This window comes from Rana temporaria, chromosome 3 (assembly GCF_905171775.1).
Source record: "Rana temporaria chromosome 3, aRanTem1.1, whole genome shotgun sequence".
Classification (NCBI taxonomy): domain Eukaryota; kingdom Metazoa; phylum Chordata; class Amphibia; order Anura; family Ranidae; genus Rana; species Rana temporaria.
This window is the reverse complement of record NC_053491.1, coordinates 193,461,651-193,489,169: the sequence shown is the minus strand read 5'-3', so window position 1 is coordinate 193,489,169 and position 27,519 is coordinate 193,461,651. Positions and strand designations below refer to the sequence as shown.

Here is a 27,519-nt window from a genome sequence, read left to right as displayed (position 1 = left end):
CTGTGTGTTTTAGTAAATTTCCCCCCCCCATGTGTCCGTAATGCACAAAATACACTTTTTTTTACTTCACCTATGAACAAAGGCAACAACCATGTGTACTTCACCTATATTTCCACTTGAAGAATCAAAAGTGTTTATAAAGAAACAAAGCTCAGAAGCAATAGTTACAAATATGTATTTACATTAAAAAACTGTACAATAGTTTATATATCTTTAGACTGATCATCTTCCTCTAATTTCTTGATCTCATTTTTCAAACAGTTTATAGTTTCCCGACTGGCTTTCAATCTCTCTTTTAACTCTGATATTTCAAAGCCGGTCTTCTTCTTGGCAGCTTCCACCTTTTCTTTCGTTTTTGTTTCGAATTCTGTAACTAAAAGAAAAAAAATATATATATAATATTACACACACGATGCTGGGGGGAACTAGTCAGTTCAAGGCAAGTATGGTACAGATAATCCTGTGTCTTTTTTTACCTCATCTGACTGCGCAGGACCACTTGTAAAATGTCTTTTTAGGAGTACACTCAGAAGTCCAATGTACTTACCGTACATTAGGATACTTTTCCTGAACAATCTGATATTTACTTAAAGCAGGGGTTCCACCTATTTAAAAGTCGGCAGCTACAAAAAGTGTAGCTGCTGACTTTTAATAAGCAGACACTTACCTATCCCACGGTCCAGCGCTGTAGGCGTACAAAGCCCCGGCATTCTAACTGTAAGCGCCTGCCTGAGGCCAGGCTGCAACTGGCTGGGCAATCTTCTGTGACATGTCCCAGAAGATTGGAGGGGGGCCAGAGGAGGAAGTGGGAGCTGGGTGCTTGTATATAAAAAAAAAAACACACAACACACACCAAATGTTGCATGTCAGGGGGTCACCAGCACTTAAAGCTGAAGTTCCATTTTTGGGTGGAACTCCGCTTTAATAAGACAAACAGCTACAGCCTTGTACTAGTTGGCCATACATTTTTACATTACATTAAAAGAATATCAGCTAACCATACAAAGTGGGAGCTTGGTGTCAGGGAGGTTCAAGTACAAAGTAAAAATGTACTTACATTCTGTTTCATGTTTATAAGCTCCAAGCGTTAACTGGCGTGAGGTTGTCAGGAGCTGCTGCATCATAGCTGTGGGATCTTGAAATATCTAGATACACGACAAACAAGCTGACATTATGGGACAGAAATGCAAGTTACTTCGCAGAGCAGCTGTATATCTCTTAACAGATCAAAAATCCAGTATGTTCTTTGCCAAGCCATACACCAGGATATTTAAAGTATTTATCACAAATCCTGATCAGCCAAAAAAAAAAAAAAAAAAAAAAAAAGCTTCTCACCATTTCATCATAGAACTCTGAAACCACAGTCTTCTTTCCTAGCATAGCGTTTGTGTCAGACTGAAACAGCTTCAACAAATGATACAAAGTGACCTAGAGCCAAAACAAATATAAAAGTTATGTCACTGTCAGGCAGATCATTTATTTTTAACATTATAACTTCAAGCTGAATACACAATACTCATTAAAAAAAAAACCTCAAAGGCCACAAAGCTGCCTTCTACCCTAAACAACTGTCAGCTGTAGTCAAGTCTTTAATGCATTTTATCCATGTAGACTCACAGTAGCCACTCTGGTAGAGATCCTGCAGAAGATGTCCACCTGTTTAAATGCTTGAGCCAGGGCGTCCTGACATACAGGGGGTCGCCATCACAACCGGGCCCCCTAGATAGGAGGGGTGGCTGAGACTGCGTTCCCCGATCCTCAGCCGAACTGTAAAATCGGCACTGCGAGGAGCTTGTCACACTGATTACACCTAAAGTAAAAGCAGTGTGTGCTGTGCTCTCTGCCTCCCCCTACAGTGCAGTACCTGGCAGGAAGAGATTAAAAAACCTTAGTTAGACTTACCGGTAACGGTATTTCTATGAGTCTTTCAGGACAGCACCTGGAGAGAGCGCAGCTCCACCCACTTCCCAGGAAACACTGCAGTCAATGCTATAACTTCCGCCCCCTTCCACCATGGCCTCAGTTGTTCACGAGTACCTCCGGCCACGCTGAAATTAGATAAGCAGAACATAGAAACTACACACATTAGCATATATATATATATATATATATTATCTTTAATAATAAAAGGGCGGGTTATCGGTGCTGTCCTGAAAGACTCATAGAAATACCGTTACCGGTAAGTCTAACTAAGGTTTTCTCACCTCGTCTTTCAGGACAGCACCTGGAGATGATAACCGAGTACTTACTCTAGGGTGGGACCACCGCTTGCAGGACCTTCCTGCCAAAAGACTGCTCTGACACAGAGAGCAAATCCATCCTATAATGACGAGCGAAGGTGGAAAAGCTCGTCCACGTTGCCGCTTTACAGATGTGTTCTGGCGAAGCTCCAGCCCGTTCTGCCCAGGAAGTTGCCACCGCCCTAGTAGAATGGGCCATTACTCCCGGAGGAGGATCCAAACCTTTAGCTTTGTATGCCTCATGGATAGCCATCCGTAACCATCTAGCCAGAGTACTCTTGGAAGCCCCATGCCCCTTGCGGGATCCCGAAAACAGAACAAAAAGCGAGTTCGCCTTTCTGAACTCACTAGAGACCTCTAGATAGCGTCTAATGCATCTCCTGACATCTAAGGAATGGAATTATCTCTCCTTCGAACAAGAAGGAGTTGGACAAAAGGTAGGTAACACTATTTCCTGCGTCCTATGAAATACTGACACTACCTTCGGAAGAAAACTCGGATCAGTTCTTAATACTACCCTATCAGGGAAGATTGACAAAAAAGGCTCCAAAATGGAAAGCGCCTGAAGCTCGCTAACCCTCCTCGCTGAGGTGACCGCTACCAAAAGTACCAATTTCAAAGTCAGAAATTTTATAGAGGCGTCTACCAGTGGTTCGAAGGGTTTTTTAGTCAAACCCCCCAGGACCACTGATAAATCCCACTTGGGGAAAAATTTAAACGGGGAAGGCCTAGCCCTGGCTAAGGCCTTAAAAAATCTGATGACGTGGGGCACTAGAGATAAACGTCTCTCTAGAAACACTGACAAAGCCGCCACCTGCGCCTTCAAGGTGCTGGCTGCCAGACCCTTATCCATACCGTCTTGTAAAAACTCCAAGACGGAACAAGTATTCAAAGGAGAATAATTTTTACCTTCACACCAAGAATTGAAAACCTTCCAAGTCTTGAAATAGATGGCCCTCGTGACCTCTTTCCTGCTACTAAGTAGCGTATCTACCAAACGTTTGGACAAACCCTTCCTGCTAAGAATTAGCTCTTCAGTAACCAGGCCGTGAGTCTTAACCGACTCACGTCTGGATGAAGTAGAGGGCCCTGAAACAGTAAATCTTTTCTGACTGGCAGTACCCAGGGATCTTCTACTGCCAGTTCCAACAGACTCGAAAACCAAGGCCTCTTGGGCCAGTACGGGGCCATCAGGATCAGAGTAGTCTTCTCCTCCTGAAGCTTCCGTAACACTAAAGGAATGATCTGAACTGGGGGGAAGGCATAGCACAGGCGGAAGGGCCAGCGTTGGACTAACGCATCTAGACCCTCTGCCTGGTCCATTCTGTTTAGAGAAAAATAAGCTGGAACCTTGGCATTGGACTGGGACGCGAACAGGTCTATCTGAGGGGTTCCCCACCTGTTTACTAGCTCTTGGAAGACCTCCGGGCATAAACACCATTCCGATTCCAGAACCCTCGTCCGACTTAAAAAGTCTGCCAGAAGGTTTAGGCTGGCTTTTAGGTGTACTGCCGATAGGGAAGCCAAGTTCAACTCTGCCCAGGACAGAGTCTGTAAGGCCAGATTGAGGAGTACCTTGCTTCTCGTGCCCCCCTGTCTGGAAACATACGCCACCGCTGTGGCGTTGTCTGACAAAATCTGGACATGTTGGTCCAGAATCAGCTCCTGGAAGGCCCTTAGCCCTAACCAAATGGCCCCGAGTTCCCTCCAATTGGAGGACCTTCTGGACTCTTCCCTCGTCCAGGATCCCTGTGCCATCTGCCCGTTCAGGTGAGCACCCCATCCCCACGAACTCGCGTCTGTAGTTAGGACCCTTGTAGTGGGGAAGGACCAAGACAGGCCTAGGCGCAGATTTGCCTGGCCTCTCCACCACCAAAGTTTCCCTTTCACTGAAGACGGAACTCTGAATCTTTTCTCTAGTGATTCCCCATGGGTCCAATTCTGAAGGATCGCCTGTTGTAGGTCCCTTGAATGGAGACGAGCCCACTGCACCGCCGGAATGGCAGCCGTGAGTAAGCCCATTGTGGACATGGCTGAGCGAACACAAATCGGCACATTCGTCTGAATTGTCTTCACCGCAGCCTGAACTTTCTCTATCTTTTCTTCTGGTAGAAAAATCTTCCCCCTGAACAGAGTCTATAGTGTATCCTAGAAAGACTATCCTCTGGGAGGGCACTAGATTTGACTTCTCTCTGTTCAGAATCCACCCGAGCCCTTCCAAATGAGCCTGGGTCCTCCTCAGGTCCAGGAGAAGCTGCTCTTCCGACTTGGCGAACACCAGGAGGTCGTCCAAGTATGGAATTATAGAAATCCCCCTGAGCCTTAGGGGTGCCAAGGCCTCTGCCACCACCTTTGAAAAGACTCTGGGAGAGGAGGAAAGGCCGAATGGGAGGGCTCTGAATTGGAAATGTCTCACTCCGCTCTCTGTTCTGATGGCTAGGCGCAGATAGCGCTGAGAGGAAGTCCTGATCGGGACGTGCAAATATGCATCCCTTAAATCTATCGATGCTAGAAAGCACCCCAGAGGAAGAAGCTTTCTCACCGAGTATATAGAATCCATGCGGAATCTCTTGTACCGGATAGCTAGATTCAGGACTTTTAGGTTTAAAATTAACCTGAATTTGCCCGACGGCTTCCTTACTAGAAATATATGGGAATAACAGCCCTCCCCCTGTTCTCTCTGGGGCACTGGCGTAATCACCCTCTGTTGGAGAAAATCTTCCACTAATGACAGCATTGCCCGAGATTTCTCTTGCTCCCTGGGCAATTGGGTCACATAAAACCGCGACGGTGGTCTTCCCGAGAACTCCAGTGCGTAGCCCTCTGCAATCAATTTGAGGACATACGGACTGGACGTCGCCTCTGCCCACTGTGGAAGGAAGGCTTGGAGCCGACCTCCCACAGCTGGGAGACCGTCACTGGGGCTTAGCAGGCTGGCTGGGGGAGCGAAATAACACCCCAGGCTTCCCGCGGCCCCTCTGGGACCGCCAGGGTCTACCACCCTGGCCTCTTTGTGCATCCTTAGGACCCTTGGCTTGGAAAAAAGGACGAAAATTTTTCTTGGGCCCCGAATCTACCTTTTTTAAAGGAAGAGCCTTATTTCTATCCGCCGTCCTATCCAGAACGGCGTCTAGCCCTGTGCCAAACACCAAGTCTCCTTCAAAAGGTAATCCACACAGTTTCAGCTTAGAGGCTGTGTCCCCCTGCCAGGTTTTAACCCATAAGGCCCTTCTGGTTGAATTTATCAACGCCGAGGATCTGGCGGAGAGCTTCACGGATTCAGCAGATGCATCCGCTATATAGCCTACCGCTTTCATAAGGACTGGAAAGGACTCCAAAAGCTCTCAACAAGAGGTACCAGCCTCGATGTGACCCTTAAGCTGGTCCAGCCAATGTTCAAGGTTTCTAGCCACCACAGTGGATGCCATAGCTGGCTTGAGATTAATCAAGGTGGTATCCCAGGCTTTTTTGAGCAGGGTATCTGCTCTTTTATCCAGGGGATCTTTAAGAGTACCTGTATCCTCAAAAGCTAGGTCCGTATTGCGAGAAACTTTTGAGAATGCTGCATCCAGCTTAGGCCTTTTATTCCATGCCTGCGTTGGATCTTCATCGAAGGGAAATCTCCTTTTCAGAGATTTAGAAAAGAAGGGTGCCTTTTCCGGATCCTTCCATTCTCTTTTAATTGTTTCGGACAATACTTTATGTACCGGGAAGGTACGATGTTTCACCACATCCAAGCCCTGGTACATCCTGTCATGCAAGGACAGCTGAGTCGCATCTTCCTTAATGTTTAGGGTAGAATGAATAGTCCTTAATAGGTCATCAACCTCCTCTAAGGACAGTTTATAGCGCGAGGAAGAAGTATCCCTTTCTTCTTCTTCCTCCGCCTCTGATCCTGAAACAACATTTTCAGGTTCCTCCTCCTCGGACTCACTGTCTAACCTTCTAGATGTGGAGGGGGTACTGGCCCTGGCCTTAGATCCCTTAGTCGGACCCTTGTCCAGGAAGGAGCGAAAAGACTGGAAAGTCTGGTGCAACTCCTCCCTAAACGAAGAGAGCAACTCCCCCGTACCCTTGACGGTGGGCTGCTCAGAGGCCGAACTAGTAGAGGCCTCCCCCCTGACAATCTCCGCAATACAAGTTTTGTATAAAGGTTTGGTCCAGTTCCCCTTAAGGGAAGCTTTACAAGTAGCACACCGCTTCTTGGAAGGAGGAGGTTCTACCACTTTAAGTTTTTCTTTAACTTTCTGAAATGACACAAAGGACAACAACGCTATGTTTAACCTTTGTATGCCAGACCAGCAAATCACCAAGTGCACACAGCTAGTGAACAAAATAAAACCAGAACCCATCACCGCTGTACCAGAAAACTACACACACCCACAGAAGTGACTAGGGTGAGTGAGGCAGGCTCCCCTCCCCCGAAGGGGCAGAAAAGAGGGACATAACAATACCCTGGTACATTGACCACCGCTGGGTCTCCTACCTGGGCCGGGCTGGTGCTTGTGGCTCCTGCTCCCGCCACCTCCGCTGCGTCTTCTGGCTCCATGGTCCCAGAACGCTGCGGGCGTGCGACAGCTCTTTAAATTTCCCGGCTCTTTCTCGCCGCTGCGAGACCCGGAAATAGCACCGCCGAGGCCACTCCTCCTCCTGCGTTCCAGGCGGCCGGAACCGGAAGCCGCCACGCGCCGCCGGAAGTCCCGCCTCCACCCGGAAAGGACGTCACTACGCCCTCCGCTCCGGAACCTCGTATGCCGGAAGAACGGCACCTGACCGCCCCCCCCGCAAGCTATCATGCCCGGACTCAGGGAGCGGGACCTCCAGCAGCCTCTGTCCTCGCCGGACCGAAGAGGAGAAGTACCCGACCTTCACCCGCGCGTCAGGGGAGAAGTCGAGTCCGCCTCCTGGAGGATCACCTCCTAACATCAAACACCGGTATGCTCAAAAAACCACCTTCCCCGCCTGGGGAGAGAACAGCACACCCCTGGTTCCCTGCAGCGCTTCCACCATGGCCGGAGGAAACACTACAACTGAGGCCATGGTGGAAGAGGGCGGAAGTTATAGCATTGACTGCAGTGTTTCCTGGGAAGTGGGTGGAGCTGCGCTCTCTCCAGGTGCTGTCCTGAAAGACGAGGTGAGAAAAAAAAGTCAGTCCTTTACCTAAAGAGTGAGTTTAATCTGGACTCCCTGGGCCGGATTCACAAAGATACGCCAACGTAACTCAGAACCTAAGCCCGTCGTAAGTTTAAGTGTATGCTCAAACTGAGATACACTTAAACCTAGCTTAGCTAAGATACAACGGCCTGCGCCGTCGTATATTAGGGTGCAATTTTTTAGGTGGCGCTTCCGTTGATTTCGGCGTAGAATATGTAAATGACTAGATACACCGATTCACGAACGTACGCTTGACCGTCGCAGTAAAGATACGCCGTTTCCGTAAGAGATACGCCGCGTAAAGATAAACCTGCCCCCTAGGTGGTGTAGCCAATGTTAATTATGGCCGTCGTTCCCGCGTCGAAATTTGAAAATTTTACGTCGTTTGCGCAAGTCGTCCGTGAATGGGGCTGGACGTAATTTACAATCACGTCGGGTCACCACTCATTTACATAAAACACACCCCCCCTCATTTGAATTAGGCGCGCTTACGCCGGCCCCATTTACACTACGCCGCCGTAACTTAGGAGAGGCAAGTGCTTTGTGAACACAGCACTTGCCTCTCTGACTTGTAGCGTAAATACGATACGCTACGCCGCCGTAATAATGCGCCGAACTACGTGAATCCGGGCCCCTATGTGTACAATCAGAACTGCTTTTTCTTTCCAGCAAAAAAAAATGCTGTTTCTCTGAAAAGCAATCCGTGCTCAGGTCGTTTTTAAGAGGCATTTGACAGCCAGTAAAGAGGCAATATGTTGCCTCCTGACCACCTGTTTTAACCCCTTAAATGCATTATCACTATGCTGCAACGGCTTGCAATGCACGCAATTGTGAAGTAGTTGCACTGCAGCCCCATTCATCTAGGAGGTATACTTCAAGGATGCCCTGACTGGAAATGGAGGAACCGATCTCTCCATTTTACTCCTGCAGCCACTGAATGCCTGCGGGAGGAAGAGGTGAAGAACCAGGGGGAAATGGAGAAATCTGTTCCTTTATATGCAGCCACCCACTTGCGACTTGGCATTCCGCCACTGGGCTCAGAGGAAAGGGCCCCTTCATGGTTTCTAGTTACGCCACTGGCTTGAGCCCAAGGAGGTATATTGGCAAGCATTATATAAACTATGATGGAGACAACAGGTGAGGAAGGAGGATCACATCAAAGCTTTATACTATATTATATTCTATATCCTCACAATCAAGCGCAGGGTTTTTAGGACAAAAGCAAATGTGAAAATTGATGGATCGGTGGTAAGAAAGTGCACACAGGAGCAGGGTTCCATAGCCCCAAAGCGCACAAATGAAATCATAAGGAAATGTATAACTCCATTCTACAGCAAGACAAAAACCACCGGTTACCATGATTTATTCTGTGAGTGTCCAGTATTTACGTGCCCCGGGCATCAGTCTCCCTGTCCTGTACAGTGCGTGTGCAATTCATAGAAATTTCCTACATTGACCTTTTCTACCCAATGAAAATAAGCAAACAACATGTACTTACCGGTCTTTCATTTGGATCGATGAAAAATATTTTTATGATGATTTCAAATTCACCCCATCCAGTCTCTGTAATTTCATAAGGAGGCTTGGTAACAACTAAACCCAAAAAAAAAAAAAAAAAGGGAGAAAATTGATGTACTGCAAGTAAAAATTTCCTGCCCTTAAAAATAAATATTTATTCAAAAATAAATACCTCTCAGGGGATTTCCATAACTTTCATGCAACTTAAACTGAATTTTCTTAACATAAGCAGACATGTCCTGAAAAGAGAATCAAAGCAAATTAAAATTGGCTCATAATAATATGATATTAACTTCAGCCTAAAACAATATATTCAGTAACATTTTCTGAGAGAAAGACAGAGTATAGTATTGTGCCCAACTATATAAACAATCCATTTTGTGTTTCCTTTTTTTTTAAGTCCGTTAATAAAAATCTGAAAGTGTTAATAAAGTACTGTGTGAAAATGGCACTACCCAACTAGGGAAGGCTTAGGACTCCTGTTGTATTTTTACTGCCGTCTCCCCACCAAATTTCACACCTCATGAATAGAGACAACAGGACCCATAAGGAAATCTCCCCATAGTAAAGAACAGAAGGGAAAATATATTTATATTTTAGGGCTGTGGAAATTAAAGGTTAATTCTCAGATTAATTTTTTTGATCAGTACTAGTGGTGCAATGGATCGTAAATGATCCGTGATCCGAACAGGTCACCATATGCGGATCAGCACGCCACGTGATCTGCGCTGGCCATAGGAAAGGTCGCAGCTTCGGCCTAGCTCCCAGAGCGGCGGACATCTTGGTCCACCCGGCGGCAGCCTAGGTGAGCCTAGAGCGGCGCACTGATGCCATCACCCGGCCTCAACTGCTCGTGTTCGGCTGGCTTCTCTGGCAAGACTAAGCAAGCACTAATCTTCCTATACAGAGGGGGGGACGTCTGCTGCGGATATTACAGCGGGGGGGACGTCTGCTGCGGATATTACAGCGGGGGGGACGTCTGCTGCGGATATTACAGCGGGGGGGACGTCTGCTGCGGATATTACAGCGGGGACTATATATGGTGGTGATCCGAAAAATGTATGTGCGTTATAATTAATCGAAATTAGTCAATCGATAAAAAAAAAAAAAAAAAAAAACGATTAATCGAACATGAAAATTTTAATCAGTAACAGCCAATATATACACACACCTGGTCTGTCTTTTTTGGCTGCCAAATCATAGCTTTTCATCAGGCCTCATGTACACGGAGCTTAAAGTGGACCTTCAGTCAGGTTTTCAACTTTTCATCTAGTAAATCTTCTGCCCTTCTTGTTTTAACTTTGGATAGTAAAACATTTTTTTTCTGCCAGTAAATACCTCCTACAGTCCACTTCCTGTTTGTCTGGTCATTGGCCTAGGCTTATGACATCATGCACAGCTCTCTCACTCCAAGATACCATACACACTATATAACCTGTCGTCAGATTTCCTTTAGATTTACCAAAACCATGTAGAGCAAGGGCCTGCCGATTGCATACAAATTGAAACGCTTACGGTTTGACCTCATATTAGATGGTTTTTGGTCAATCAGAAGGGGGGGGGGGGAATACAGAAAATGGTATAGTGTAAATCCAGCTTAACTCTTGTGAGAGTTTGCCAGAAAGGGATGAGCAGATGAGTCATAAGAGGGCCAATGAGAGCTGCAGGGCTGGAGGTGTGCCTCTATGTCTAAATCCAGGAAACGAACAGGCAGCAGCTTTAGCTGCCCACAGTTAAAATGGATGCAACCCGACTCAGTGGAGGGAGATTTCTGCAGCATATTTGGCAAGTACAGAATCACAGGTTTAAAGCAGTATTAAACCCAAAACCAAAAATGTAATATATTGCAGCTTATCAATCAGATGTGGCAGCTGCATTCGTTTTTTTTTTTCCACCTGGTGATATGGGCAGTAGCACACCTCCTGTAGTGCCTCCACTTTGGATGAAGGAGCACAGGGGGCACCTTTGGACAGCAGGATTATCAGTCTGGGGAGGGTAGTGTTAGCCTATTTAAATGTATTCATAAATGACCTGGAGGATGGGATAAAACAGTTCAATCTCAGTATTAAAGGGTCACTAAAGGAAAAAAAATGTTTTGCTGAAATGACTGTTTACAGGGTATAGAGACATAAAAGTTAACTGATTCCTTTTAAAAATGATTAAAAATAGATTAAATTCAATCATATAATGTGCCTGTAGTTTCACTTTCGTTTTTAAACTGGTTTTATGTTTCTGTGAAGTAAAGAGACCCACAGAACAAAAACAAACAAATCCAGGGCAGTGTTTTGATTGGTTCTGTTAAGTTTTAGACACACAGTAATGACAGCTTAGACCGCCGTGAAAATCTCCCAGTATGATGGTTATAAGGAAACAAGCAACCAGGAAGTGTGGAGATCACAGCAGAATTACAGCAACATCAAAGCAAAAACGAGCAATGAGGACATGAAACCAGTACTGCAGTAAGGTAAAGGAAGCTATTTATCTAAAAAAATTATTTCCTTTAGTGATCCTTTCATTTCTCTGCAGGATGTGGAAACCTTGCAAGAAGATCTGAACAAATGAATGGGGTGGGCAACTACATGGTAAATGAGGTTTAATGTAGAAAAATGTAAAATAATGCATATGGGTAGCAAAAATATGAATGCAATCTATACACGGGGGAGGGGGGATTTAGGATGGAAAAGCACCTGGCGGTCCTACTAGATCAGTGGTTCTCAACCTGTCTAGTGCCGTGACCCCTTGATAACATTTCCCAAGCTGTGGGGACCCCTAACGGTAAACGTATTTTCTTATCGTGGGTTGTTGGCACCCAAGGTAAGACAAGTAATTTGTGCCCCTAACCCACGGACATTTAGCGCTCACTGAGTCTCTTCCACTCGCACAATATTAAAACCCCTTATAGTACATTTTAGGATGTACCACTCTCTCTGTTCTTCTTTCTTTCCCTTTTATTTCTCTCTATCCTAATTTCTTGTTTGTTATCCCCATCCCTCTCTAAATGTCTTTCTTGTTCTTTCTCTTATTCTTTCTCTCCCTTTTTCTTTGTTCCTCCCCCTCTTTTCCTCTCTCTTCCATGTATTCTCTATTTTCATTCCTTCTCTTACTCCCTGGTGGGGAGTATGGGATCAGTGGCAGTGCTGGCAGGGAGTTGGGATCAGTGGCAGTGCTGGCGGGAGTTGGGATCAGTGGAAGTGCTGGTGGGGAGTTGGGATCAGCCAACTTAGGTGCTCTTGATCAAGGTCATCTGCTGATCTGAGAACTGTAGTGGGGACTTTTAACCACTTCCCGCCCGGTCAATAGTATATTGACGTCCAGGAAGTGGTTCTGAAATCCTGACTGGACGTCTATTGACGTCCTGCAGGATAACAGCCGCCCTGCGCACGTGGGGGCGTGAAACGCGGCGATCGGTGATGCGGGGTGTCAGTCTGACAGCCTGCATCTCCGATCTTGGTAAGGAGCCTCTGGTGGAGGCTCTTTATCACGTGATCAGCCATGTCCAATCACGGCTGATCACAATGTAAACAGGAAGAGCCGTTGATCGGCTCTTCCTCACTCGCGTCTGACAGACGCGAGTAGAGGAGAGCCGATCAGCGGCTCTCCTGACAGGGGGGGTTCGCGCTGATTGTTTATCAGCGCAGCCCCCCCTCAGATCCCCACACTGGACCACCAGGGTAGCCACCATAGCACCATGAAAACAATAAAAAACAAAAAAGCTATAAAAAAAAAGAGCACAATAAATGCCAATAAGTGCCCACAAATGGGCACTGACTGGCAACATGGGCACTGACTGGAGTGATGCCCAGCAATGCCATCAGTGCCACCCCTCAGTGTCCATCAGTGCCACCCCTCAGTGTCCATCAGTGCCACCTCTCAGTGCCCATCTATGCCTAGTGCCCACTTATCAGTACCCATCTGTGCCACCCATAAGTACCCATCAGTGCCACCCATGAGTGCCCATCAGTGCCGCCTATGAGTGCCCAGTGCCGCCTATGAGTGCCCATCAGTGCCGCCTATGAGTGCCCATCAGTGCCGCCTATGAGTGCCCATCAGTGCCGCCTATGAGTGCCCATCAGTGCCGCATACCAGTGCCGCCTATCAGTGCCGCCTCATCGGTGCCCATCAGTGCTACCTCGACAGTGCCCGTAATTGAAAAAGAAAACTTACTTATTTACAAAAAAATAAACAGAAAAAAATAAAAACTTTATTTTTTTCAAAATTTTCTGTCTTTTTTTAGTTGTTGCGCAAAAAATAAAAATTGCAGAGGTGATCAAATACTACCAAAAGAAAGCTCTATTTGTGGGAACAAAATGATAAAAAATTAGTTTGGGTACAGTGTAGCATGACCGCGCAATTGTCATTCAAAGTGCGACAGCGCTGAAAGCTGAAAATTGGCTTGGGCAGGAAGGTGCGTAAGTGCCTGGTATGGAAGTGGTTAAAGGCAACTCTAATCACAGGTAGTGTTACTCACTGTGTCTCTGACTTTATGATTTCTTGTAGCAGTGACACCTATGCTGAAATCAGCAGATAGGATCTTCTCCAGCCCCTCCCACTTCACATTCCTCACCAGTCAGCTGACCTCTAGTCCCTACCCCCCAGCTATGCCATGAACTAAATGGGCGGCTGTGAAGAGGCTGAGTGGGCGGCTGCAGGCTTTAGGAACAGCCCAGGCTTTGGTGACCCCTGGCAAATCCTCATTTGACCCCCAAGGGGGTCCCGACCCCCAGGTTGAGAACCACTGTACTAGATGACCTGTTCAGCAATGGCATGCAATGCTAAGCTGCTGCAAGTAAAGCAAAGCAAACAGAATATTGGCATGCATTAAAAAGGGGATCAACTCCAGAGATAATTCTCCCACTCTACAAGACTATGGTCTGGCTGCATCTGGAGTATGCTGTCCAGTTCTGGGCACCAGTCCACAGGAAGGATGTACTGGAAATGGAGCGAGTACAGAGAAGGGCATCAAAGCCAATTAAGGGACTGGAGGATCTCAGCTACGGGGAAAGACTGCAAGCACTGAACTAATTCTCTCTGGAAAAGAGACACTTGAGGAAAAATTATTTAATTGTACAAATACTGTACTGGTGACCCCACAATAGGGATAAAACTCTTCCACGAAAAGGAAGTCAGACATGTGTCCACTCACTAAAATAAGAAGAAAAGCGGTTTAACCTTAACCTGCGTAGAGGGTTCTTTACTGTAAGAGCGGTAAGGATGTGGAATTCTCATCCACAAGCAGTGGTTTCAACAAGGAGCATAGATTATTAAAATAAACTATTAGATAAGCACCTGAACGACCACAACATACACGGATATACAAATTGAATACTGACATAAAAGCGCACACACATATATGTTGGACTTGGACTTTTTACAACCTCAACAACTATGTACAGCAAGTTTTTTTTCCTTTTGGGATAAAGGTTTTACTTTAAAAATAAAAGCTGATCAGTGCAAGCACCCCTGTCAGTGATACATGGTTTGTCTTAACACTCTAAACCAGGGGTAGGTAGCCTTAAAGAGGTGGAGATCTACCTGAACAACATGGGAGAAGTCAAAGATCACAGAGCACAGCGTCACCTCCTGTCGCAATCGCGTGCATTGCATGGCAATCATAGGCTTAAACTCGATGGCGAGGAGGCAACACATCGCCTCCTCACCACCTGTCAAACAAACTCGGATTGCTTTTCAGAGGAGAAGCAGTGCTTGCTACACTTGTGAATGAGCCCTTAAGCAGTACCCTTAGGGCTTGTTCACATGTAAAATGGGGGGGGGGGTAAAACTCTGCAGTTGAGCCACCCCCAATCCCTACCTCCTTTAGCTGATGCAGCAGACAAAAAGGTATACACATGCCTCAGCAGGAATTAAACCCCCTGTTGCTTTTGGTGGGTACTACGGTCTGCCAATTGGGACCTATTCAGGTAAATGGGGACACACTGCAAGCGCACCACAACTGCATGCTTCTGTGGAGTCCAAAGGGTTAAACTACTTTAACCCCTTGATTGCTGTACTGCCTGCACAAAGTTGCAGGACACTTGCAGCGCAGCATAATTCACTTGAACGGGTCATGCTTGGCAGGTGCTACCCCTACCAACCATGACATGGTGTATAACTTCTGCTGCAGCTATGACATGTGTACATTCCTGGCCACTGCAGCTAAAGTGGCTGGGGTTGGGGCAGCGGTTGTAAATAAAAAAAAAAAACATTTCAACTATGGGGCTTTACAACCCCCCAAAATTTAAATGTAAAATTACCCTTTACTGTTCTGAGCCCCTATAAGTGTTGCGGGTTACCTGTGCAGCGCATCTGCGACTTTCCTGGGTTAGCTGCGCTTTGCCATAGACTGCAATTATATCCTGCAGGTGTTGTGCACTTTCTGAAAGTGCACCAAAACTCCTGCCTTCAGATAATACTGCTTTTAAAGTCAGTGCTAGACATGAGAAGTCCTTGTGGAGCAGTGTTCACTTGTGTTTTGCTGTCTCTTCATCATGCTGCTTCCACTTTTATTCTTTCATGTAAATCAATCTTAAAGCGGGGGTTCACCCATAGAGAACACATTTTCCCTTAGCTTCATGCTCGTTTTGTCTAGGGGAATCGGCTAGTTGTTTTAAAATATGATCCGTACTTACGGTTTACGAGATGCATCCTCTCCGTCGCTTCCGGGTATGGGCTGCGGGAATGGGCGTTCCTTCTTGATTGACAGTCTTCCGAGAGGCTTCCGACGGTCGCATCCATCGCGTCACGATTTTCCGAAAGAAGCCGAACGTCGGTGCGCAGGCGCAGTATAGAGCCGCACCGACGTTCGGCTTCTTTCGGCTACGAGTGACGCGATGGATACGACCGTCGGAAGCCTCTCGGAAGACTGTCAATCAAGAAGGAACGCCCGCTCCCGAAGACCCATACCCGGAAGCGACGGAGAGGATGCATCTCGAAAACGGTAAGTACGGCTCATATTTTAAAACAAATAGCCGATTCCCCTAGACTGAACGAGCAGGAATCTAAGGGGAAAAGGGCAACAATTAAATAAGTGGTTGAACAGATTTTTCTGAAATATGTTGCACTCCACTTTTAGCCTGTGTACATGAACCCTTAGTCTGAACATATATGTAACTATGTAGTAGTCATTTGTCATAATATTTTCAATAAAAGAATTGTATCCTTCAGCAACCAAATGCAATATGGCCAGTTTCATCACGCGGCCCATTGACACTTTGGGGTGCGCAGTTTCCTATCGTGTCCTGTCACACCATTATGTTGTCAAACAGGCAGAATTTTTAATTCAGAAGAGGCGTGCTATGTCTCTTCTGCATTAAAGTTTCTTACCTGTCTGTCCGCACTGCACATGTGCAGCTCAGTGTATAATTTTGACATTGCCGAAAAAAATAAACTCCTGCGCATACTTGAGTGATGTCATCTCGGGACAGTCAACAAAAATGGCTGAGGATTAGGAGCCAGGAGCACACTGGCTGAAGATGTCAGCGGCCGGCAGGGGTCTCTGGGACACCACAGCGCTGCAGTAAAGGGGAGTATCTTTTCGCTTTAATGAAAGGTCACAAAAAAGCATCAGTTTTACCATATGCAATAAACAATCTTACCTCATTACGATATGGCTTCACATAAACAGTCCACTGGTGAGTATGGCCATCTTCTTCTCTCTTCTTACCAAAATATCGTGCCACATTTCCGTAGACTACAGGTTTCACAATTGTAACGCCCTAAAAAAAAAAAAAAAGAAACATTAGGGCTGTGCAAATTAACTTTTAATTAATCGATTAATCTAAAATCTTTTTAAATCGATTAAAATTCTTTTGATTGGTACTCACCTCTCCGCCGGCTTCTGGGCCTTCAGGGAGTTCCGTCGGAGATCCAGTAACGTCACAGACATCGGCGGGGCTTGCCGTGTCCATCTGAAGGGCTCCTTTGCTGTGCCTTCATATCTGCATGCCGGCGGAACCTTACTATCTGTCACACGCAAGGGCTGTTACACTTCCCTCTATCAACCTGGGATTCTACAACCATCCACTGGGAGTTGTGATAGTTCCCTTCATGGGACATCTACACCTCTCCTCATCTGGATTCAGCAGTGGTATCGTTGTACACATTTTTATACCAGTATCATACTTAGCTACATGTTTTTATGACTGCTTTTGCTACCGTTTGGTATTACTCGCACCATTTTTACAGTTTATGTAGCTACATCGATTTTATCTCCAGTGCAATATTTATTTTGTTACCTACTTGAAGACTATAAAAGTTTTAATGCTATTCCCATCGAGCGCTGCCTGTGTGTGTTTTTTGTATCCTGCTATCCATTTTTCCAGTGGTTGGAAGCTGCACTGGGAATCAGCATGCAAGGAGATCAGCTAAAAGTAGTTGGATCTGTATGTGCGTTATAATTAATCAAAATTAGTCGATTAATCGAACAAAATTTTTGATCAGTAACAGCCCTAATAAACATATTACAGAAGAGTCTGAGGGTACAGCGGCTACTTCACAAGACTACATATTAAAAAATAGCAAAGACAACACACACTTGGGGCATGCTTTTCCCCAAAACCACTGCTTAACATCATCAGGATTGTAGACTCAGGAAAGAGCACTTAAATGCCTGCTCACACATTGAAATCGTTACGTCTTACCATAGGTGCATTTCCTGCAACTCGTAAGTTTCAGAGAACAAAACTCTCTGTGATCTGCAATATACAGGTGAAACTCGAAAAATTTGAATATCGTGCAAAAGTTAATTTCACTAATGCAGCTTAAAAAGGTGAAACTAATATATGAGATAGACTCATTACATGCAAAGCAAGATAGTTCAAGCCGAGATTTGTCATAACTGACGATTATGGCTTACAGCTCATAAAATCCACAATCTCAGAAAATTAGAATATTGTGAAAAGGTGCAATATTTTAGGCTCAAAGTGTCCCACTCTAATCAGTTAATTACGCCATAACACCTGCAAAGGGTTCCTGAGCCTTTAAATGGACTTTCAGTCTGGTTCAGTAGGAATCACAATCATGGGAAAGACTGCTGACCTGACAGTTGTGCAGAAAACCATCACTGACACCCTCCATAAGGAAGAAAAGCCTCAAAAGGTAATTGCAAAAGAAGTTGGATGTTTCCAAAGTGCTGTATCAAAGCACATTAATATAAAGTTATGTGGAAGGGAAAAGTGTGGAAGAAAAAGGTCCACAAGCAGCAGGGATGACCGCAGCCTAGAGAGAAAAGGCCATTTAAAAAAGTGTTGGGGACTTTCACAAGGAGTGGACTGAGGCTGGAGTCAGTGCATCAAGAGCCACCACACACAGATGGATCCGGGACATGGGCTTCAAATTTCGTATTCCTCTTGTCAAGCCACTCCTAAACAGCGTCAGAAGCGTCTTACCTGGGGTAAAGAACAACACACCTGGTCTGTTGCTCAGTGGTCCAAAGTCCTTTTTTCTGATGAGAGCAAATTTTGCATCTCATTTGGAAACCAAGGACCCAGAGTATGGAGGAAGAATGGAGAGGCACACACTGCAAGATGCTTGAAGTCCAGTGTGAGTTTCCACAGTCTGTGTTGATTTGGGGAGCCATGTCATCTGCTGGTGTTGGTCCACTGTGCTTCATTAAGTCCAGGGTCAGCACAGCCGTCTACCAGGAGATTGTGGAGCACTTCACTCTTCCTGCCGCAGACAAGCTCTATGGGGATGCTGACTTCATATTCCAGCAGGACTTGGCACCTGTCCACACCGCCAAAAGCACCAAAACCTGGTTCAATGACCGTGGGATTACTGCGCTTGATTGGCCAGCAAACTGGCCTGACCTGAACCCCATAGATAATCTATGGGGCATTGCCAAGATAAAGATGAGAGACACGAGACCGAACAATGTAGAAGAGCTAAAGGCCGCCATTGAAGCATCCTTTTAATTGTCACCTATAGAAAATATAAGGTACTGAAGCTTGTCACAATTTCTCCGGCACACACAAATTTTAAGGTTTGACCAGTTGGGTATTTACACGATGCAAACTCAACTTTTATATTTTACCAAAATTTGGCGTTTCCTAAACCTTTGTTGTAATCGGTTACATAAAAAAAAATTGGAACTATCCACTATTTTATTCTCTAGGGCTTTCAGAAAATATAACGCTTTTTAGACGCAATGGAATTTCCATGAATCTTTCAGGACAGCTTAAAGCGGAGTTCCAACCACAATTAGCATTTTTTAAATGTATGTCCTTTCATCCTGCGTTTTTAGAATATAAATCTGGTAACTTACTATTTTACAATCCGCCGCCGATCCGCATAGATATTCAAAAAAGATAGTTTATAAAACTATGTCTACACCGTTGTCATTTTGTTTGTGGGCATTGTGAAGCCTACGGGCACTTACTTCCTGGAAGTCTTGGATGGGGAGTGATAATTGGACAGCACACTGCATCCTGGGAAATGATGACACACATTTCCCAGGAGCATTAGAGGGAGATGTCAGAATCCTAGGTGGTTTCAAAGGCAGATTTTGTGGGACCGCATAGCAACAGGCATTTCCAGATGAGTAAAAAAAAAAAATCTAATTTCTGCTGATCCTGTGCAAAATTAGGAAGTCGTCCAAACATGGGATGATCAAAAAAACTTCCTGTAGTCATTGGAAGGCCATAACTTCTGCCATAACCTTGGTAAATATTCTCGGTGGCTGTCGAGAGACCAAAGGGCAGGGTTCTGAATTGCCAATGACATGGACCATTTTTTTTGTTAGGATGGCAAACCTCAGAAACTTCTGATGCTCTAGACCAGTGGTCATCAACCCTGTCCTCAGGGCCCACTAACAGGCCAGGTTTTCAAGATAAATTAAATACATCACAGGGGATATAAGTTGCTGCTCAGTGATTGCAGTATTCTAGTCTGCATCTCCCCAGGGTAATACATAAAATCTGGCCTGTTAGTGGGCCCTGAGGACAGGGTTGATGACCACTGCTCTAGACCAGTGGTCATCAACCCCGTCCTCAGGACCCACTAACAGGCCAGATTTTCAAGATAACTGAAATACATTACAGGTGATATCATTTGCTGCTCAGTGATTGCGGTATTCTAGTCTGCATCTCCCCAAGGTAATACATAAATCCTGGCTTGTTAGTGGGCCCTGAGGACAGGGTTGATGACCACTGCCTTACACAAATTGGTACATGCAAGTACGTATCTTGGAGGTCCAGGTTAAATAACATAAGCTTTTTGAAGTAAAAAGGATCCACTGTGTAAATATTTTCCATCCAAAATTTTCAGAATACCAGAAACCTGAAAAAAGGCTTCAATTGAGTATTTTGGACCAGGAACACACGAGAGTAGAACCCCTGGAACTTTTGATTGTCCAGAACAATTACTTGCTCTAATTGCCATTGGTAGACTAGATCTAACATCACCTGTTTCCTTACATGGTCACTCGGCAGACAGGTGAGAAGAAACCTGTGGGGGGGGGGGGGGGCTAAATTCCAGCCTGTAACCTGACCGTATTATCTGAAGGACAAAATAAAAAAATAAAAAAAGTTTTCTGTAATATTTTCCCATTGACTGAAAAACTTGGACAGTCTTCCTCCTACCCCCGACCTGCCATCATTGAGTGCTCTTGGAAGGGGCTGCAGGAGTAAAAAGTGCTCCAGTCATGGCCTTGTCTCTATTAAAAATTACCACTTTTTAGCCTATTTGCCTCATTTAAAATCTGGCTTGACCTACATAGTCTATCCAGGCCCTGAAGAGGTGGAATCCTCACGGGCGGTAATGTGTCACGTCACTTCCAGTTTTGACGCGTCACTGGAAGTGTGCCATCAGACGCCATCTTGGTACACCCGGAGCGGCGACAAACGTGCACCACATGTGACGACGCCACCATCTTAGGACTCCCAGGACATGCTTCTCTAGTAGTACCATGCATGACACATCCCCAGGGTTTTAGACCGGCGGGCTGCGGAAGTCACCCATTTCAGCAAACAGCAAGTACCACATAAGGAGCAAAGGGTCCTTCTAGTAAAAAGGACTTCAGACTCCAGGCACGCCCAGTCTGAATGCACAGAAGGGGGTCCAACAACCACAGCCACTAGAACCAGAGAAAGAAACATTGCAGTGTGTACTCCTGGAGGGTTCTGGAAACACAAAAACTGAGGTGCAAGGGAATGGAGGGTTTGTGTTTCCTGTAGAGGGCGGAGCCAATCATCTCTCCAAGTAAGCTGTCCTGGAAGATGAAGGGGGAAAAAATGTTTTGGGGTTTTATGCAATCTTCAGGCCTAAAAAATGTTTTAAACGTGTGCAAAAAAAAACCTTCTATAGCAGGAAAGGGGTTAAAATGCAGCCCTTGGGCCCCAGCAGTCAGTAGAGGGATCATTGATTTGTAAGGAGTCCCTCAATTGTAATAAAGTCCAGTGGTCTCCTGCAACATGTCTCTAGCAGCCTTTTACAGCACTGCTTCAGTCTCCAACCACTCCACAGAAGAACAACAATCTCTGACGCTTTCCTCTAGTAAAGCCTAGTACACTTGAGAATATCAGATGGAAAAAAAAACGCTTTCAAAGTGATCGTCCGATTACTAGATCATTAATATACAGCTTTTATTGACCAATCACGACAGTTCATGCAAAATTGTCCAAAGAGACAAGCACGAAAATGTTTCTCGTACGATACCAAAAACATGATTTTCGTTTAATCGGGACAGTTTGCACTAGGGCTGCAACTAACGATTATTTTCATAATCGATTAGTTGGCCGATTATTGTGTTGATTAATCGGAGGGATAATAACCTTAAAAAATGTGTGATGTATAATTGAGTTAAATATGTAAAGTTTAAAATATAAAAGGCAATTTATTCTTAAATATTTATACGCCGTGGTAAGTATAAACAAACTGCATGGTTAGGGAGCAAAATCTTGAATCCACTCCGCGAATAACAGACAGAAGAGATATACCGGTACTATTAGAGGTTGAATTTGGTAAATATCATTATTTAAAGAAAAAAATTAAAGACTGTTTTGCAGATTTTCAGACAGAAGTGTAATATAGTATGTATGCTCCCTGCGCCTGCTGTCACTTATGCTGGCCATACAAAATCCATGTCTTTCTTCAAAAAAAAAAAAAAAAAAAAAAAATTAAAAAATTCTGAGCTCTGAAGAGGGGACACCCTTTGAAATACGTCAGCTTTCTTTGGACTCCACATCCCACAACTGTTATTGGCCTGCGGATCTTGCTGGATGGAATTTATACAATGTGCTTGACTTTATCACCCGTTTGCGAGTATGTTTTTAACTAGGGGTGTTCCCCTGATACCAACACTGGTATCGGCGCCGATACTAAGCATTTGCACGAGTATCGATACTCGTGCAAATGCGCCGATACCTGAAACAGATACCTTTAGCATCGGCTCTTTCATCTGTCAGCACGATTCCCAGATTGACAGATGAAATGTATACAAATACTAAAGAATTTCTCAGGCAGTCATTTGTTGTTACGGAGCGGGGCAGCTGCGTCCTTAACAGCCAATGACGTTTCAGCTGGCAGTGGGGATTTTTCCTTCTCCTCAGTGGACCTGCACTGGCTCCGCCCCCTCTTGCACCGGTCCCCGATATATTCGCCATCAGATGAAAACGGACAGGCTGTTCATTTTTATCCAATCTCCCCATGGAGAGCGGGGCTCTGACAGGTCCATCCCTGCACAGTGAGTGGAGACGGAACCGTCATCCACCTGCTCAGCGGAGATCAATGGATCGATCCCCCACAGAGCTAGTGGATCCCAGCCCAGCCTTACATCCAATAAATATTACATGTGGCCACATTGGAGACCCCCTTTCCCTTGCATGTTGACAACCACTGCTTAGTGTATTGCGGTCCTGCAGTAGGGCGACAACGCTGGTTCTCCAGATACAGTACAGACAGTGAGTGTTGTCACCCAGGACAGGAAGGATCAACAGGTGAAAACAAAAGGAATAAAGAAATGCAACCTGCACACTTTGAGACCTTTCACACTATGGCGCAGGCTGCATTAGCTGTAAAGTAGCGCTAGCTTTACCACCACTGTGCGGGCGGGAGTGGGGTGCTTCTAACCCCAAATAAAGGGTTAACGGCGCTGCCCATTGTTGTCGATGGCAGGGGCTGTTTAGGAGCGCTGTATACAGGCAACGCCATAAAGATGCTTCTCGCAGGACTTTTATTTTTGGTCCTGCAAGCGCATTACTCCCGTGTGACAGCCCTCACAGTGGGGAGGCACGAGACGCTTTTCAGGCGATATTTTTAGCGCTTAAACGCCTGAAAAGTGCCCCAGTGTGAAAGCGGTCTATGGGTTCATTCATGTTGCATTTTTTGCATCGCATTGGGGGTTGCCTTGCATTTATGTGTATTTGAATGCATTTGAACGTTTCACTGAAAAAAATAAATAAAAATGGAAGGGGGGCGGGGAATGCATGATATACTTTTTATTGTCAGCGCTGTGCTGATACAATACAAGGCGCTGGTGTGAGGGACCTTCATAGGGAACCATTATTATTATTGTCCCCCAGCACAGCTGGGGTAGGTTGGTTCTTCCCCATAGGTGACCAGCACAGGACACACCTCCTCTCTGTGAGGAGACGTTGTAGGTGCCCAGAAAACGGGATAATATAGAAGGAAGCCCGGTCCGTACAAAGCAGCACTACATACACGAGCTCCTCACACAAAGGCCCGCCATAGCACGGAACCCCCACCGCGGCTACACATACACACCGCTCCCCGGCCCCTCACCTTCACTCTCCCTCCGGAGTCCGGCCCGAATTCAGCCATCCTCTTGAACATATTGCCGCGGGAGGCGGCCGGGGAGGGGCAAGAGCAGCTCACACCGGAGCCGGGGCCTCACACACCATCCAACGAGCACACAAAGACGAGCAGATAGCGGGGAGCGCACATTGTGTGCGGCCAATTTCAGCGACACGAACGGACAGAGATGTCCACAGACAAACCCTCCGCCGCAATCTGCGCCCCCCTCTTCTATTGTCATAATGGTACAATCCAGGCAAACCCACCAACCCCCCTTCCCCGCCACAGCCAGGCCGCATGGTGATGGGGCGGGGCGGGGTGGAGCCTGATGGTGATGCGTCCTGATTACCAGAGCCAGTGGAGGAGAGTTGGGGGCGTATCTATGGGCGGAGTCCTCAGTTTGACGTCTGCTCTCTCTGTTTCTATTAGTACAACATTTTATTAGATTGGGGTCTGGAGATTGTGGAGCAATGTTCTCTGATCAATGGTCTCCTACAATTGGTGTTCTCTGATCAATGGTCTCCTACAATTGGTATTCTCTGATCAATGGTCTACTACAATTGGTTTTCTCTGATCAATGGTCTCCTACAATTGGTGTTCTCTGATCAATGGTCTCCTACAATCGGTGTTCTCTGATCAATGGTCTCCTACAATCGGTGTTCTCTGATCAATGGTCTCCTACAATCGGTGTTCTCTGATCAATGGTCTCCTACAATCGGTGTTCTCTGATCAATGGTCTCCTACAATCGGTGTTCTCTGATCAATGGTCTCCTACAATCAGTGTTCTGTGATCAATGGTCTCTTGTAATCGGTGTTCTCTGATCAATGGTCTCCTACAATCGGTGTTCTCTGATCAATGGTCTCCTACAATTGGTGTTCTCTGATCAATGGTCTCCTACAATCGGTGTTCTTTGATCAATGGTCTCCTACAATCGGTGTTCTTTGATCAATGGTCTCCTACAATCGGTGTTCTCTGATCAATGGTCTCCTACAATCGGTGTTCTCTGATCAATGGTCTCCTACAATCGGTGTTCTTTGATCAATGGTCTCCTACAATCGGTGTTCTCTGATCAATGGTCTCCTACAATCGGTGTTCTCTGATCAATGGTCTCCTACAATCGGTGTTCTCTGATCAATGGTCTCCTACAATCGGTGTTCTCTGATCAATGGTCTCCTACAATCGGTGTTCTCTGATCAATGGTCTCCTGTTATGTAGGTGTTCTCTGATCAATGGTCTCCTACAATCGGTGTTCTCTGATCAATGGTCTCCTACAATCGGTGTTCTCTGATCAATGGTCTCCTGTTATGTAGGTGTTCTCTGATCAATGGTCTCCTACAATCAGTGTTCTGTGATCAATGGTCTCTTGTAATCGGTGTTCTCTGATCAATGGTCTCCTACAATCGGTGTTCTCTGATCAATGGTCTCCTACAATCAGTGTTCTGTGATCAATGGTCTCTTGTAATCGGTGTTCTCTGATAAATGGTCTCCTACGATCGGTGTTCTCTGATCAATGGTCTCCTACAATCGGTGTTCTGTGATCTATGGTCTCCTACAATCGGTGTTCTCTGATCAATGGTCTCCTACAATTGGAGATTTTCCTACCCTCTGGGACGGAAAATATAGATTTTATTAAAAACAGGAGGCGAGTATTATGCTATAATCTTTCATTACTGTCAACCAGCAGCAAGAGAGTTAATGAAAAGAAAAAACGTTACACAGATGGATATGCAAATGAACATAGGTAGACTGTCCAATCAGGTAACAGAGTACGCTATAAAGGTGAGGTGTAGATGATGCTCTTCCTCTTTCTTGATGATAAACTAGACTGGAAACCACTTGAACTGGAGGCTAATTGGGGTAACTTGAACTGGAAACTTATACTTCAATATGTCATGAAGTCCACCGTAGAATAGGCGTATTTAAGCTGAAAAAGAATACATTATGTAAGAACAAGATAAATCTCTAAGGGTAGGGTATTAGGGTGGGATAATACTCGCCTCCTGTTTTTAATAAAATCTATATTTTCCGTCCCAGAGGGTAGGAAAATCTCCAATTTTATGGCAAACAGGAGGCTCATATTATGCTAGTTCAAAGCTGTGTACCCTAGCATTAAATAAACGTACAACCTATAGTTATAATACATTCATAGACACATGAGATTCAGGTTTAAAATAGAAATTCTTAAAGGTGGATTCTGAAGACCAGTTTGCTGTTCGCATTAAATCTGATAGTGAACCACCTGATTGAAATACCTTAGTGGGCATAGCGCCTCTGGTGGAGTGGGCGCCAAATATGGAAATGTCAATGCCTGCTAAATCCATGGTTTGTCTCACCCATCTAGCTAAGGTGGGTGAGGAAACTGGATGGAAGGGTTTGCAGTAGGAAATCAGTAATTGAGATGAGACAGGGTCTCTAAAAGGGTGAGATTTAGTTTCATAGGTTTTTAGACATTGGACTACACAAAGGTTTGGGTTGAAGGGAAAAGCCGGATAGAAGACCGAATGTAAGTTGGTCTTTGTGCGTCTGAAAATGGAAAATCGAACGCCCTGGGGGGAGAATTGTCGACGGGATATATCTAGGGCTTTTACATCCGCTACTCTTTTGAGGGAGATAAGACAAAGTAGTACCGTTAGTTTGAAGGATAGATGTTTAAAAGACAGATTCTCGTTATCGCCCCAGGAGTTAAGAAAATTTAAGAGGATGGAAACATCCCAAGTAGAAAGGTATTTGGGTTTAGGAGGTCTTTTGAATTTTATGCCTTTCATTAATTTGCAGACCAATGGATGTTTCCCTATTGGAATAGAATCTACGGGTGAGTGACTCGAGGAAATGGCTGAACGATATACGTTAATAGTTCTGTAGGCCTTGCCGGAAGAGAAAGCGTCAGATAGGAAATTTAACACGTGAGGGAGAGGTGCATGTAAGGGATCCAGATCCCTTTGCATGCACCAATTAGACCAAAGTTTCCAGGCTGATCTGTAAGCTGTTTTGGTTCCTGGAGCCCAGGCTTCTGACAAGATGTCTCTAGATGTCTGCAAAAGTTCTGAGATAATTCCCGATTGCCTGATAACTTCCAGGCTACCAGGGAAAGAACTCCTGAGATTATTAGAGGATGAGGATTCTGAAATGGGTCTAGTAGAATAGAAGGGAATACTGGGAGTAATCGTGGGTAGTCTATGCTCATCTCCAGAGCCTGAGGGAACCATGTTTGGCATGGCCAGTAAGGGGTTATCGGAACTATGTTCGATTCCAGGTAACGTGTCAGAAGAAGAACCCTTGAAATTAGCGTGAAGGGAGGGAAAGCGTAAGATGTTCCTTTCGGCCAAATTTGTAGAAGGGCGTCTGTCCCCAATGCTTCTGGGTCTGGACGCCAACTGAAGTAAGTTGGAATCTGTCTGTTCAGGCGTGATGCAAACAGATCTATTTGTAAAGGACCCCACAGGGAGTTTAGATGTTGAAAGATTGGCTTGTTCAACATCCAATCGCTGGAATCTGTTAGATAACGGAATTGCGATGGAATTGGATAGGCCTGGGATGTATTCCGCCTTCAATATAATGTTCTTGTCCAGGCAAAAATGCCAAAAATCCTTTGCCATGTTCGCCAAATGTTTGGATTTCGTACCTCCTAATCGATTGATGTATTGTACTGCGGATATGTTGTCCATGCGCAGGAGAATACAACAATCGGACCTGTCTCTCGCGAAACTCTTGAGAGCAAATGATCCCGCTAGGAGTTCGAGACAATTGATATGCAACCGAGCTTCGTCTGGAGACCATTTCCCTCCCATTGTAAGAGGGCCGCAGCGGGCACCCCAGCCTGAGTTGCTTGCATCTGATTCTATTATCAAATCCGGATGTGGA

The 27,519-nt window shown here is 45.5% G+C and overlaps 1 protein-coding gene across 1 annotated transcript; it reads right to left on the bottom strand.

Moving 5' to 3' along the window:
• Nucleotides 1-94: 94 nt before the first annotated feature.
• YEATS4 (YEATS domain containing 4) lies at nucleotides 95-23,893 on the bottom strand. The gene is made up of 7 exons (XM_040344038.1): nucleotides 23,646-23,893; nucleotides 16,505-16,624; nucleotides 9,085-9,151; nucleotides 8,893-8,987; nucleotides 1,336-1,428; nucleotides 1,058-1,145; nucleotides 95-373 (listed from the first exon to the last, which is right to left on the bottom strand). Exons 1-7 carry the CDS (start codon nucleotides 23,694-23,696, stop codon nucleotides 204-206), a joined length of 684 nt encoding a protein of 227 aa, XP_040199972.1. The 5' UTR covers nucleotides 23,697-23,893; the 3' UTR covers nucleotides 95-203.
• Between the last annotated feature and the right edge of the window lie 3,626 nt (nucleotides 23,894-27,519).